The sequence below is a fragment of the Ammospiza caudacuta genome, chromosome 8 (assembly GCF_027887145.1).
Source record: "Ammospiza caudacuta isolate bAmmCau1 chromosome 8, bAmmCau1.pri, whole genome shotgun sequence".
NCBI classification, from domain to species: domain Eukaryota; kingdom Metazoa; phylum Chordata; class Aves; order Passeriformes; family Passerellidae; genus Ammospiza; species Ammospiza caudacuta.
Genome location: NC_080600.1, coordinates 14,368,607 through 14,384,326, shown reverse-complemented (window position 1 = coordinate 14,384,326; position 15,720 = coordinate 14,368,607). Strand labels below are relative to the sequence as shown.

General features: G+C 38.3%; 1 protein-coding gene across 5 annotated transcripts in view; it reads right to left on the bottom strand.

Moving 5' to 3' along the window:
* Nucleotides 1–3,369: 3,369 nt before the first annotated feature.
* MYO1B (myosin IB) overlaps nucleotides 3,370–15,720 on the bottom strand; it is a 109,250-nt gene continuing 96,899 nt past the window's right edge. For 4 of the 5 annotated variants that reach the window (XM_058809108.1, XM_058809107.1, XM_058809109.1 and 1 more), the window contains 7 exons: nucleotides 15,439–15,513; nucleotides 14,908–15,042; nucleotides 13,967–14,073; nucleotides 11,405–11,537; nucleotides 9,742–9,894; nucleotides 8,724–8,851; nucleotides 3,370–6,181 (listed from right to left, as the gene is read on the bottom strand). In XM_058809108.1, the coding sequence (XP_058665091.1) occupies nucleotides 6,058–6,181; nucleotides 8,724–8,851; nucleotides 9,742–9,894; nucleotides 11,405–11,537; nucleotides 13,967–14,073; nucleotides 14,908–15,042; nucleotides 15,439–15,513 (855 nt within the window). In that variant the 3' untranslated portion in view covers nucleotides 3,370–6,057. The remainder of the gene's footprint in view (nucleotides 6,182–8,723; nucleotides 8,852–9,741; nucleotides 9,895–11,404; nucleotides 11,538–13,966; nucleotides 14,074–14,907; nucleotides 15,043–15,438; nucleotides 15,514–15,720) is intronic. The other variant, XM_058809110.1, reaches the window with a different exon arrangement.

Genomic DNA, 15,720 nt, shown 5'->3' with positions numbered 1-15,720 from the left:
ATTTAGGATCTTCCACTGCAAGCTCAGCCACAAATTTTGGGCTTTATTTTTAATTTTTAATAACAATCAATAGCTTTTGGGGAAATCAATCAGACAGAATTGCTTTGAACATCTCCAATTTGAGTCTCCGTGTTTAAACTTATGCCAAGATTCCTTCCCATAGCTATACAGCATGCTAGCAAGTAAAGAGATACCTGAGTGTATTCACAGCTATTTAACGCTCCTTTGCATCAGTTAAAAATGAGTTCCCTCCTTTTGGCATCACAGTTTGAAACTGCCTGTTTGATATTCTGATGGATCCATTTTTTCCAGCCAGGAGAAGCACGCACAGCAACCTCGAAGGCTTCGTGCAGTGAATTAAACCAGCAGAGACTCATCACAGCATCACTGGGAGGAGATCTCTCCTCTAACAGGAAGAGACAGAGCACACAGCAACAGCAGCTTTTCATGTTTCAGGCTTCAGGTTTGCTTTTTGTCAGAGTTTTGGGAAATACTGGTGATACCACACAGCTAACAAGGTAACTCGAGCATCTCTCGTTGGAAACAGCTCTTGGAAGGGAAATAAAACATTTCCTGTATGTTCAGCTGCAACCAAGGTGCCAAGATGCAGTGGTAGATAATGGAATAATCTAAAAGAATACATTGTTGCTGTATCCTGGAGATACTTGCCTCCCTTTATCACTGCAGGGAACGTCAAAGGCAGGAGGGAACAGGGTGGGAGGAAATCAGATGTGAGCCAGAGCAGGAAACATCATCCAGCATCTCAAAGACCACGCAGTATCAAGATACTGGTGGGGAAAGAATTCATAATATGCAGAGAGGACATTGCCAGGCAGTAAAATTCCCCATTCACTGTGGAAAAACCCACCAGGTGCCACTTTCAGAGAAGAGCTTAAAGGCATTCAGTGTTTCAGAGGGTGAAGGTGAAAGTGGCCAGTGAAGTCCCAGGCTCCTCCATGACTCCCTGCAGATCCCCAGCACTTTGCCATGTTTCCAGAGAAGAACATTCCATGGCCACAAAAATATTTAGCTGTTTGGGTGTTCTTTTTATTTTTGGGTTTTTTAGGTTTTGGTGTTCTTTAAAATAATTGGATACCATAAACAGCAAAATGTGACACAGCAAAGATATCATTACCTTGGGCTGAGTGTAGGGAGCAACCTTGGAAACCAGCTGAATTATTAAGAAACAAGATCCAGATTCTTTGAGGTTTCTTTTCATTCGCATATAAAGCCTTTTTTGCCTCATGCTTCATCATTTTGCCTGATTACTCCACAGCCAGATATCAATGGTTTAAAGGTTTAGAATGAAGGAAAGAGCCAATCTGTTTTCTTAACAGTTTCAGGACTCAGTTTCATCAATTGCTTCTAAGCAAAGTTAACTCCATGGTCTCAGACTGTCCTCATTCTCATTTTGAGTTAAAGTCTGAGTACTCAATCCATCCATGGGTGGAAGGGAACAGGAGCAGAACTGGTTGTAGCTGATAATGAGATTAAGTAGATATCAGAATCCCAATTCTTTAAATAGCACTAGTTTACTGTAGACAAACACAGCCAAACATAAAATAGCAATGTGTTTACTTAAAACCAACAAATTCATAGGATTACTTTTTTCCTCTGCATTCCAGCTATTTTTTTGAGACTGCCCAAAGCAAATCTGCCCAAACCTACATAAAAACACATTTCCACAATTACTGACAGCAACTGTAAATTCTCCACAATCCTCTCTCCACTCTGCTTCAGAAGCCCAGGGAAAGGGAGAGAGATCTGGTGCTGCTGAGGGAGTGCTGTGGGAAGAGTCACCCTGTGAGACAGAACGTGGCAGTTCTGGCCATGTCTGAACAGTCTGTGCTTAAAGCAGCCACTGCTCACACCTACTGCTCAATATTTCAGCAGAAGCAAGTTCTCCTCTGCCAATTAATTTTTTTTTTTTTTTCCCATGGACTAAACCTCCCTTTACCTTCAAGTCAAGGAGGAAACACTCCAGTGAGTCAGAACATGGAAAGTGTCACTGTAAGTGGGACTGACACATGAGGAGGATGTCACTGCCACAATTAAGTCTCCTGAAACTCCTGAGCAGATCACACAACTGCAGACAGACAGGTCTGCAGTGCAAACCCCCAAATCCTGGGCTGGAATGGCTGCAAGATCACACTGCATGACACCAACCTTCAGCTGCATGTCATCTGGAATGCTGTGGGACAGTGACATACCAAAGCAGTATCCAGAAAATTTTGATCACTTTGAGGAGTTTTACAACAATTGGCAAACAATTTTCCCCTCACACTCATAGTAATTGTTTGCGTAAGCAAAAAAACACTACACTAAGGAGGGAAGTTAGCCAGGAGGAGGGTCAGAACTCATTTGTTGGTCATACTAGAGATTCCCTCAAATTCACATTGCTCCACATTGGTGTAAGTTCTCGGCATCCCCAGACTCCTGTCCAGTTCTGTCTTTGAAACATTTGTTGGGAAGTTCTAATGCCCAAAGCAGCACAGGTGTGCCCATCTCCCGTCACCATCACACTACAGGGCAATCCTTTAAAAATAATCATGATCATTTCCTACAGAATATGGAAAATATGATGTGTTCTTCAAGATCTAGGATCTAAAAACTTAAGAATTAACAGTGACATTTACACAGACTGAGGGAAAATTTTCTCCTTTCACATAAAAATTTTGAATTCAGTCTTCCTTTCCCCCCCCAGAAACGCAGAAAAGGCTTTCATTTTGCCAAAGGAAAGGAACACAAATTAAAACTGAATATGCTTTTCTTGATTTTACATTTTAGTTTCTTCCATAATTTGTATGGTGAACAAAAATATTAAAAAACAATCAGGATAGAATTGTTAAGCACAAAAGGAGAGGAAACAGATCACAAGACATAACACATGGAATATGACAGGTTTGGGGCACAAAGCCATTTTTAAAAACCAGGTTTAACTGGCTATAATATTGTTCTCAGGCAAATTGGTCTAAAACCTAATGTTAGAAAAGTTGATTTTGTAGAATTTTCAGCAAAAATTATGATGAGGAAAGGACTGAAAAACGTTACTGTGAATCACTGAGGCTGCCTCTTAAGGAATCACATACAAAATAAAAATTTCTTCTTTCTTCATGTCACACACCAGTGTTGTGTACAATTAATCTAAAACCCAGTCACCTGCTCTTTTCACAGTAAGAAAGATACGGATATAGAGAAAATATAGGTCTAAGAACAGAATTTTATTTGATTCTAGAAAGCATCATGCATCAATTTTTTTTCTTAATGATCCTTGCCCAGATTTGAGATGAAATAATAGCAGTTACAAAGTAAAAGGATGCAAAAGTAAGGTTAGCACCATAGGAGGAATACTCTTCTCTTTACAACTCCATTTGACAGACAGTGATAAAAGAAAACAGAAGGGACAAAAAAAAAAAAAAGCTAGGTAGTTAAGTGACCTTGCATTTTTATTTTCAACATCCAAATCTAAACAGCAAGATACCATGGCTCTCTGAGCATTATCTAGTAACTCATGTTCAGCAAAACTTGCTCTGTACATTGAGAAGTATTCAAGAGTCAAAAGATAATTGTCACAAAGTACCAGCTAATGTGCAAGGTAGAAATTGTTGGAGTCCAGAAAAAGAAAGGAAACAAGAGAAACCAAGGTGAGGAGTTTGTCCCTCTTCCAGTCTTTTGCAGGTATGGCTATTATGACTTGCTGCAAAGGTCAATAAAATAGAAGGGATGCATACTGGGATGGGACAAAAATCATAATACTATCCTGTAATACCCTAGTTTCATGGGCCACACATCCAGATGATCTTAATCCACACTCTCCCATTTCTTACCTGCAAGAAACTACAGAATTACATCCGATTTCAAATGTTTGTTTTCCTTAATTTTTTTAAATTATTTTTTATAATTTTCTTCATGCGGTTCTTACTGTAAGGTTTCCAAGAGAGTGAACAGTTTAACCAAATCTCCAATCTTCCCCAAGCAGAAATTCTAATACAGGATTTAGGAGTTTTAAATGCCACATTGTAATCATTATGTGCTGCCTTCTTAAGGCAATGGAATAATTCCTTTCAAGGACCATAATTTTGCATCACAAATCAATTCGAAAATCTCCTTCGCAAGCATCTGTAATTGCAATACATGTAAAATTATTTAAATTTTATTAAACTATTAACCTGACTCATTTACTAGAAGAAGGGTTTGAACTACAACTATGAGGAAGAGGCAGCTTTTTGTCAGTTTGGGAAATACATATTTTGATTATTCCCACCTTTCAAAGTCACACGTATGGACTTTTAACAGCAACATTGAAGCATCCTGTTAAAACAACTGCTTTGTACCCAAATCATAGGAAAACCATTTAATCCCAAAGCAGAGGGTGGTGTAACCCAAACAGTTGTATTTTTCAGACTAATAACCATTAGCACTTGAACACCTATTGCAGTAAACACTGTTTTAACCTTGAACTATCCAGAGGAGCCTTCGTCACATCACCACCACGAGTGCTACATCACATCCCCACCGGGAGAGGAAGGAGACTCTGAACTTTTCTTTCTCTTTCTTTTATTTATGCTTGGACTTCCAGCACTGCACATCAGATAGCCAGGGTCTTAATCTGTCCTATATCAGACTGCAAAAATACAAGGCGCTTTCTCCACAAATCACAGAGTCACATCCCACAAACCCTTCACGTGAGCAGTTCCTTCCCTCTGGAAAAGCATCTCTCCTCTCAAGGATTTCAGCTAATGCTTCTGGCTTATAAAAGATTAAGTGCATTCAGTTACACTGAAGGTTTATAATGCGGCCCTTGATTGTATTTTCTGTGCACGCATTTACATCAGGCACACGAGTTATATAAAATAGTTTGGAGTACAAAAATATGGTTATAACATAGGAGTACCAAACAGCACAGAATTAGAACAGTTTTATTACCATAATACCAATTTATATACAGACCCCCAAATTAAGGATTTTTTTTCCTTTTTTTTAATTCTAAGTATTCTTCCCAAATTGACAACTGTAGTGTACACTCTATAAACTGCAAATTAACAACACAGATCTATTTTAACCCCTACATTGTCTATGCAGTCTGCACCAATCTGCTCTCTTCCACACAAAAGTGTATTATAAATAATCTCACAAAATGTCACGTATGTTTTATTGCACATTGTACATGCCAATATTTAAAAGAAAGGCTCAAACCTTTCACTTGATAACTAACTGTTTAAATAACTATCATTTACTTGTGTTATGAATACTATTGCATTCTTCAGGCTCTAATCCTAACTCATAATTTAAAAGAAGAATAGCAGAACAGAAAATATGCCTTGAACTTTATAGCTTTTGTGAAAAAAAGAAAAAGCTTCTTTAATTCTGCTGATCTCTACTTTATAAAGTCATTAAAAACATCTGACCTAATTAAAAATGCTGTTTCAAAATCTCTGCATGTTTAACTATAAAATTATGCATGTAGCTGCTTGTGCAATCATCTATTCCTTCTATTTTGCAGAATTAGATGTCTCTGTGCTGCACTGACCGGAAGGTTGAGTTACACAGGTCCTGGTGTGAGCTGCAGGAGTTGTTTTATCAGCCTCTGCTCTGCTGGTCTGCACAGGGGCAGGACATGAGGAGCCTGACAGACACCTGGACAGCTTGGGATAAAAGGACACTGGGCACAAATGGCCACCCAGCATCAAGGCCATGTATAATTCCTGTTAAACAGATCTCTAGACTAAGGAATACGAGTAAGTTACCATTAATATGTGGGTTTATGATATGCTGCACTAAAATATGGCTGCTAAACAAAGAGAATGATTGGTTGTATGACAGATATGTGCCAGCTGGTAAAAATGCCTCACCGGATAAAAATCTGCGTTTTGAGGGTTAAAACTCTGGCATGAACAAAAAGATTTCCAAGTCAATCAATCCAATGTTTTGCCAAGGGTTTCTAAAGCTATTAGCCATCAACAGCTCCAGAAAAGGATAAAAATAGCAAAACCAAACCACTAAAATTGCACTATTACAAAGAAACAAGTCCATGAAAGGGAGAGTCACCAGCTGCAGTTAAGGGACAGCCACTTCGAGAAGCCGATTGTTTTTTCGCTTGCATGTTGGGATGTTGCCATTCTTCTGGCTGCCTTGTATGAACTTCACACACACTTTGTCTTGTTTGAACTGGACCAGGAACCTAAGAGAGGGAATGGTAAAAACTTTAGTTAAGTGTGGAGAGAAAAAAAAAAAAAAGACATATGAGGAGCAGAAGCCTTTTCCTGTTGGTTCTAAGCATCACTCCAAAAGATATAATTTTCAACTCTGTATTAATAATAAAGAGTTGGGGGATAGATAAAAAAGCCATAGGTTATGGTATGGCTAGAATTTCCTTCAGGTTGTATCTCTTAATGATTGCTATTGGCCTATAACTGTGGACATTTTACAAGTTAGTTTGCTATTCCTTTAGAAAAAAAGCAATTTGAAACAGAATTTCTCTTGTACCAGAAATGCAGCAAAGACAATTTCCAACTACTTCACTGTTGGCCAAAGGGACTTCTCTGTTTTCATGGAAGCTCAACACTTCTGCAGCAACATTGGGAGTTCTCTACTTCTTGATTTATGCTTAATTTATTACATCTGGTATTTCAGCAGCTCTCATATGTCTAATCCTTAGTCAGCCTTTATAGCCCCCTGCTCGGCAACTGGGAAAAGTCACTTCCTGCCCAGCAATCTCCAAATTTAGACATTTTCTACAGTTCAGGGCAAATTAATCTGGATTTGACTCTTCACTTTTTACTGGAAGGGAAATTTCACTGAATGTGGAGAATTGTTTTAAAAAAAAAAACACCACCACAAAAACCCAACGTGCTCCTGCGGAGCCTCAAACCTCTCACAGATCTGGATAGTGAGATTAAAAGCAATAAGCAAGGCAGTGCTGCCTCTTGGCTCACATGCAGTGCTTGCTGACCTAAAAAGTCCTTTGTAATACAGCCGATTTTCCCTTTTAGCATCCTTAAAAAGTCCTCCAGCAGAGGCCAAAAACTTCAAAGAATTTGCTCTGCAGCCGGAAACCACAAATCAAGCTGATGGCAGAGCTCAGGGGAGGAAGTGGCCTCTGCTGAGCCGAGCTGCCCTTGGGTCCTGCTTTCCTGCTGCACAGCCCAGGCACTCAGAGCTTGCTCAGCACTGCATTTCTGGGGTGCAGCACTAAGAGCTGCACCCCAAAAATGTGTGCAGCTCCTACAGCTATTGTCTTGTCAGCAATGCTGCATTTTCCTACAGCCACTGTTCCGACATTATGCCTGTGAATGGTGTGTCTCCTCCTCAAAAGAGCCCTGCATCAACAGCACTCTTATATCAGCTCTCTTCCCAAAAAGCAGAGTAGTCAAAATAAGGCCACATTTTCTCCTCAATTCCTAGTTGTGCTTGTGTCTAAACTCTAGCAGGGAGAAGATTCCTACTTCATCATCAGCACAGATGGGACTGCGAACAGCTGAAAATTATTTAGTCTGGATAAACTCAATAGCAGTACACACATGAGTGTTTTTAATCTGCAAGAGAAGAAACAAAAACCACATCCCAAGAAGCAAGACTCCCTGAAAGCAGGCTGTTTTCCAGACCTAAGGCAAGAAGGCTGTCCAGACTAGTGCAATGCATGCTTAAACTTAGCTTTAGTAGTTTATGCCTTTGTAGCCCCCCTTAAATTAGAAACTTACTGGGGATAGCCACACTCTTTTAGAGACTAAAAAACACATACTCGTGAGGAAATTAAATGACATCTGGTAACAGAACAAAGGAAAATGGCAGATTTTATTTTCAAGGAAAGAGCAAAATTAGCCTTTTAATAAATCCTCAAATCTGAACAGATACAAACTGTACCTACTATCATTACTCTAAAACACACAGAGTATGGTGTAGCCAGATAAAATGGTTCAGTTTTTGCCTACAGGAAATTTACTTCACCATTGTTAAAGGGCTCCAATTTTTCTTCTTTATTCAAAGTGAATAAATCCACCTAATCAACATTACTGAAAAGAGGGGCCACTTCACAGAACAAAAGTGGCACATGGCAATGGTGGACTAAGTGGGAGACTCTTACTCAGCAAACTTTAGGAGCTCACAAAAAATGCCATTATTCCATAGCTAAAAAACACCGCAAGGGCAGTCCTTACTTAGGACCAAAATCTGAAACTGTCTCAATCAGAAATAAATATTATTTTGAGATGCAGACTTTTCATTAAACAAAGTTTTTTTACAACCAAAACCCTCCAACAATAGGTTGTTAAAAATTCACAAGAGAGAGCTTCATAAACCTACACTGGATTGGGGACAGGCTTTGTATTCTTTCTGGGTTGTTTTCAGAAGAACTTGGCACCTAGTGTCCACTCTAATCTATAAATATCTCACAGTAATCTGTGAACTTTTCAGTCACATGCAAAATTGCTCTCTCAAATGTAGTAACTCTTGATATTTCTACAGCAGCAATTGTGCTTCACAGCCCTGTTTGAAACTACTTTAACAAAAGCCCATTTTCTGTAATGACTTTCAGGGACGTAAAAGCCAAAATGAATACTATAAAAGAGCACACACTGAAAACTGGATCCTTCTTTACAAGTATTCTGTCAGGAGAAAAGAAGTATTAGCTACACAACAGTGTTTTGTTATTCTGACACCAGATACTTGACTTTTTAGCATGCTGCACTGAAGCAAATGTACTCTTAAGCAAACAAGAAACATACTCATCAGATATCTCAATGTTGAGCTTCTGTTTGGTTTGGCTGAGGGTAGTGCGGTAAAGTTTAGTGGCCATTTCAATAAGGTGATCGCTGCTGAGCAGGAAATCTCCTTTGCTGGCAGCTTCTGAACCCTGAAACAGGAAGGAAAACAGTTAGGACTACCAAAACCTTGAGTGTGGTTAAATGGCAGCCAAGCAGGAGGGTTTACAAGGAGTCTTCTCTTCCCAGTTTAAGGAAATGACAATCTTTTGTCTTGTAAATTAAATAGGGATTGCAGTGTATAGGATCAAAATACCATTTGCACCCAAATAATCTACAAATCAGGTGAGAAAAGTGAAAAAAAAAAAAAAAATCCCTTCTGGTCCTATAGGAGGGTCATCTTCATTTTCCTACAAAAGTGTAGTGTTTCTGTATCCCTTGTCTGGATACATCACAGCAAGCTTCCAATACTTGTGGAAAGGAACAAAAGCAAATTGCCAACGCCAGGATTAGGATGATGGCAGTGAGTATGAAAAGACACTGTATATAACAGTCTTCAGATTCATTTAGGCTAGAATACAGATGCCAGCTTAATGATTTTAGCAGAGCAATGGTTACAGTGCAGTGAGGCAAATATAGCACTGAGCTAAGCTTTTTAGAACTGGGTAACAAATTAACTGTGTCTCAATGTAGACTTCTTGGCATCCCATAAAGAAGAGAGAAATATTCTACCAGTATATGTAAGGAAAGCACTGGCACAAGGCACCTGAACCATATTACAAGCGGAAAACTCTGATCCTGAAGAGACTGCAGTGAAACAAGTCTGATTTTCACAGTTAAATGATCGTTCATAATGTAATAAACTGTTCTCATTTGGGTTCAGTAGCTTTAAATCAAAGGTTTTTTCAGCTATGGCAAAGTTCAATAAATTTCTAAGCCTACAAGCTAAACCCCTCTGGTTTAATGCTACAAGATAATTAACAAACAGGTTTCACATTGCTGCACACCAAACATATTATTTTGTGATGGAGTGGTAACCAACCTCCTTGAGGTGCACTGCAAAGAATCCATCATTTTGGGAGCTCATGGACACTTTGGTAACATCTCCCAGTGGAACCTCTGACTTGATAGTCCCAGATTTTTGATCCGCGAGCAGAACGTTGTTTTTGGTTAATAAGAAAATCCTGGATGCAGCCTGTGAAAATGCAAAAATGCAGATCATCGTCCACATGAGGAAGAGATGGTTTTCATTGAGCACCTACTAAGACTCCAAGGAGTTCACAGAGTTAAAAAGTTTGGCCCACATTAGCAAATGTGAACATTTGATGTTCAGTAAAAGCTGCAGATCAGTTAAAATCAGGTCAGATTTATTTATGTGTCTAATTATAGACTGAGAAGCTTAGCTCATTTTGGCACATATGCTTAGGTATAAACAGTTCCTTTAATTACTGGCTTACAGCTGTAAAATTCTGAAAGTCAAACTCTGAAACTATGCAAATCAGGATAACCTCATTTCTCATGCTCTTTAAATCTCCAGGAAAATCATCACACACTAAGTCTCTACATTGAGCATTATTCACCAAACGACGATGCAGAGCAACACAAATCGCATAAGTACTTTTCAGAGTTATGTTCTCCTCCCTTTATCTCTTGGAATTACCCTTTAGGAGGATAAGCATTCCTATTTTAAAAAGACAAATATTTTTAAAGCATGAAATGTGTGTTCTTAAATTTGTCTTAGAAAATAGTAAGAAAGAGAAATGAGAACTTAATCCACATACACATTTTTCTCCTGTAAACTTTTAAAGAATAAAATCTTTATTAAAATTAAGAAGGAGCTGCCTTAAGCACATAGAACCATAGCTCATTTTTTTTTTTTTTTTTAATCTTGAGAGCTGTAGCCTATGAAAATACAGGAAAGATATTGTCTTCATTTAATTAGTTTCTTCTAAACCAGAAAATTAACTTGGCATCAACAATGGGCAACCTAATTTCACTCCTGGAAATGCACAAATGACATCTACATCTGAGAAGTTGACATCTACTGCTTCTAATATTCAGACAGATACAGTGAAAGCAATTACGTTTACTAAAGCAGAATAATACTTCCTGTTTTAATAAGTATAATTTAAATGCAAAATGTGTTCTATGTTGGCAGAATAAAAAGGTACCCCCCCATATTTAACAGCTTTATTCAAATGATACAAGAAACTTGCCTCTTCCTTCCAAAGAGCTTTGGAAGACAGGTAAAGCTACCAGAGTATGCCACTCATAATTTTAAAAGATAATAAAATTTGATAATCAGAGCTTGACTGACAGTGTGGACTTTGAAAAATTCAGTTTTCTAAACACTTGAGTAAGATACTCTCCAAATGTTTATTTTCTTTAATTGGCAAATAGCAGATCTTAGCCGAGTACAGAGATTACATTTAGTTGTGACACAATACAGTCTGTTACCAGCTGATGAGATACCTTTTTTGTTTGGAAAAGTCACTGGAAACCACAAAACAAGATTTTAGTAATCATTATGTAAATTGAAAAGAGGTGTTTAAAATCACCAAGTTACATAAAACCAACATTTCCAGTCTTGCCCTTAAAAATATGCATTATTTAAAAAATCCTCAGACTATCACGAGTCTCGCTTTCAATGTATTTGTGCCAAAAAATTATCTACCCTTCTGGATAAATCAAATGCATGGGATTACCTTCCCATTGGCTCTATTGATCTTATTGACAACTTCTGCAATAATGATCTTTTCATCCACGGCATCTTTGAGCTTTTTGTACTTGGGGTTCTCGCTGATCTCCAGGTAAGCCCCTTGGAACGGCTGCCCCACACTGCAAAGGGAACACGAGTTAAACTCAAACCCCAGGCAAGAAGCAAACCTGACACCAGCACAGGCCTCGTGAGGAGATGCACCAAATATCATTTTCAGTGATGGTGAATGAAGGGAAAGTTATCACCAAAATAGGCCCCAATTGCTTTGGATATCAGACACGTGAACATCCTTGCATGGGCAGTCAACTGTAATTTGAAATCGCCCAGTGAGAGCCTCTGTGAAAGCAGAAAATAAAACCCCAGTAGGAGTGAGACACTATTGATGCTGACAGGCAGGACTTCAGTGACAGACATGAACTTGCCTTCAAGATCTGCTGCGTTTGTGAAACATGCAGCAGCTCCTTGCTGATCTGCTGCTCTTGCAAACTCCCCCATCTTTACACACCTCAGGGTGTTAAAATAAGGGCTTCACTACAGACTAAGAACTGATGAATTGTCACTGCTTGCTTCGTTTGCAAATCACTTTAAAAGTGGTGATTTAACTTCAGTCAAAGCATTAATGCAAAGCTTTGCCAAGACTGGAGCCCAGGAGAAACCAGTGCATTATGTGGAACACCGCTGCCTTTGCCATTGCATCTCTGGCACACAGAGAGATGGGAAAGAGGAGGAAGGATATGGAATTTTAGTACCCACAAGTCCCTCTTTCTCCTTAAATAATTATACTGCAGACAGAAAATTAGCCACATCCTATGAACCATTATCATACTAATTAATCAGAAACTTTATACAGTAATTTTCTCTACCCTTAGGCCTATTAAAAAAAACCAACAAAACAACAGTAGGAGCTAATCAGCTCTGAATACCAGACAAAAAGAGATGGAAATGTTTCTAAATGAATGCAGGGCAGGGAAAGCATTCCAGCTTTCCACCACGTTGGAGCTTTGGGGTTTTTTGGTTTTTATTAATTAGCAGTATGAAACCATAGTCAGCAAAAGAGTAGATTCCATGTGGACTTCATCCCTGACAAAATGATGACAAGTCATAGCTAAAACTAAAATGAATCAACAGTTCCCTTATCACATATACCACTTAAAAATGTCTTGGATAAAAATGACTCTCATATATATACATATATAAATATATATATGGATATAAATTTTTAAAAAATATCTGTGTATGTATTTTGCTGTAGGTTATTTCATTGTTCAGCCTTGGTGTAAAAAGTACCAAACCATGGGCTTAAATAGAATTCCTTCCTTTCCAAGGAGCTCTATGCTGAGCAGATGCATACTGACTAAAACCTAAGAAAACCTGCTTGCTCATAGGAAAGTCCAAAGGCCCCAAAACCCTGCAGCATAAAAAGACATCCCAAAGCAAATAAGGAATAAACCACAAGCTAGCATATATAGCCAATAAATAAGTGATCTACTGAAGAGGAAAAAAAGAGAAATGTACACTGAGCCCATTACAGGAAAACAGGAAATGTCTCAACAAAAAAATGACACAAAACCAAGGAAACACACAAACAACAAGCAGAGCTTGTCCATGCATGGAACTGTTCCCATAAACTCTTGCAGATTCCTGTTCCTCCCTCTGCTGAACCTTGCTTCTCATTCTATTTGTTCCTGCTCAGCTCAAACTACAGCTTCTAAGAGAAAACTCCCTCGAGATGGACAAGACGGTTGTTTTCAAGAAAAAACACAATTTATAAACTTGTATTCACTCAAAAAGTATAAGCCAACTTATATAAAGGACATCATATCTCTCTTTGCCAGTTTTACTGCATACCAAAAGAAGTGTATTCCTTAAATAAAATTAGATACTACTGCACTTTTTTGAATAATGCTGGCTCTGTAGATAGGAATGACAAGAATCTGTCAGTTTTAAAGAACTCAATAATCTGAGAATCCAAAATACTTATTTGCAGAGATTTCACATAATTAAAAGGAAAAAAAAAAAGAAAAAAAATTTAAAAATGGAAACAGAAATTTCTTTTAAGTATCTTTGCAAAAAGATATGCACCAGTGTATCTAACTATTAAATTACTTTAAGTTTGAACACAGGAGAGCTCCCCAGCACAGCTCACCTGGGAGTGAGTGACATTGTCACCTAGAGCCTTCTAGCTCACTCTACCTTTATTATTGCAGAAAACAGCCTGAAGGCAATGAGGGGAAAGGGTGAAAGTTGTTCCTACCTGTAAGTTCCCCAAACTTGTAAGGCATAAGTGGGTCAAGGAGGGTTAGAACAACAAACCACCATGGATTTTGGGCAGAAGTTCTTGCTATCACAGGACTAGTGGCTGTAACAACATCTAAGTTTGCTTCTAACTGAGATCAGTTTTCAGGATGGTAAAGGCAAATGATGGAGGGAAGTTGTCAAGCAAGAAAAATGCCCTTTCCTGCTCAAGATGAAATCTTGCTTAGTTTCCCAAATCTGTGTAAGGATATTGAATTTCTTGTACACTAAAAGCAGCAGAATCAGTCATTACCTGGCTGGATATAAAGCCTTCTTGTCCTTGAAAAGTTCACTTGCTTCCAGTTTTTCTTCATATATAAGCTTTTGCTGATCTGTGAACTGATCTCTGTACTTTTTACACTACAAAACAGGATATATTAAACAAACCATAAAATTATCTTTCCCAATCTCACAGCACCACAGACTAATGTTTGCTCATTGCTCAAGATGCACATTCTTTGTATGCTTCTGAAGTGATTCAGCTCCATCCTACGTGCCACTGATAACGAGCAGGGGAGGTGTTTATCTCCTCACCCATTCTAGATACTTTTGAATTACATCAGAAACAATATATAAAACATCTCCTGTAAGTATGAACATGAGCCTAATCTATGAGACTCATTCATTGGAAGAGTGTGCTAAAAATGTTCACAAAAATATGCATACAGTTCCACAATTTTGGAAGTTTATGTAGGCAGAGGAAGAAAAAGACACAGCTGACAGGGTGAGTTTTGCAGGCTCAGAAAGAAAAACTGTTCCTTGACAATTCACAGAAAACACAGCCCACAAGATCAGTAAAACATCCCATCAGCACTCGTACAGATTCTCGCAGTTCTCTCCGTCCAAGGATCCAAAACAAATTTCAGCTAACCACAGCTCATAAGTAAAAAATTCCACCCAGCACTTCCAACGTTGGTCTAAGTCCTGGCCCTGGACACAAGTATTACAAGCTATTAATTAACAGGCTGGTGGCAGGAAGCAAACTTCTCTGCCTAGCCCCAGAAAGGAGCAGCCAGGATAGTTATATCCCTTACAGGCCAAGGCAATGATCAAAAAACCTACTCCTTCCAAAGAAATAAAATTATCCTGGCTGGAATCGAAGGAAACACATCCTAAAAATAGACCCTTTGTGAACAATACTGTTGAAAATCACGAGAAGAAGTTCTGCACAGACTGGACCAGAATGTGTCCTACCCTCCACAAATGGAAAATCCTCTTTAGCTCCTTGTGAGTTGACTCCAAGAAAAGGTAAGGCCTCGCTGGCCAGTTTTTATCTATTGGTGATAAAGAAGGCATCTTATTCTTCATTTCCAAGAAGTATTTTTGCATCTGTAATAAAATTGAAGCAAGATGTTTTATTAACGTTAGAATATCAGAGTTATTGAAGTTTGCAAGGAAAAGCAGATGCTCTGTGATTAAAAAGCACAGTTACCAAACTGCAACTCTCAGCTCTCATAAACCACAATATGGATTTTTAAAGGCAGGTATATTGAGAAATGCACATTTAGGTATCACAGAAGAGTGGCAAATACTTAGTACCATTCTTATATCTCCAAACATTATCACTATCCTTTCTCTACAATACCAGAATATTAATTTGTCACTTTTCCATGTGCTTGGACATTTTTTTACAAAGACTATCATAACACAACAGCTACATTTGATAGAAAATAAAAACTTAAAATACAGGAAATGTACATGTACTTTTTACAGATATATACATACAATTCTCTGAAGGGTAAATTCATAAATTTTTCTTCCAGCATTGGCTCTGAAGAATTTCCTGTATTCTCTACGGACCTGGAAAGTTAAACAAACCCTCAAAATGAATATAAAGAATGCATTTGTTTGCACAGGTACTTTTTTAACAAGCTCTATGGTAGAAAACATTAAAACAAGCACACATACATGCAAAGGGTTCCCTGAAATGGGAACATCACCTGCTTACACTTAAATTATGTGAAGCAGACCATGGGCCACGATGTCTGAAAGATACCTCGGCTGACC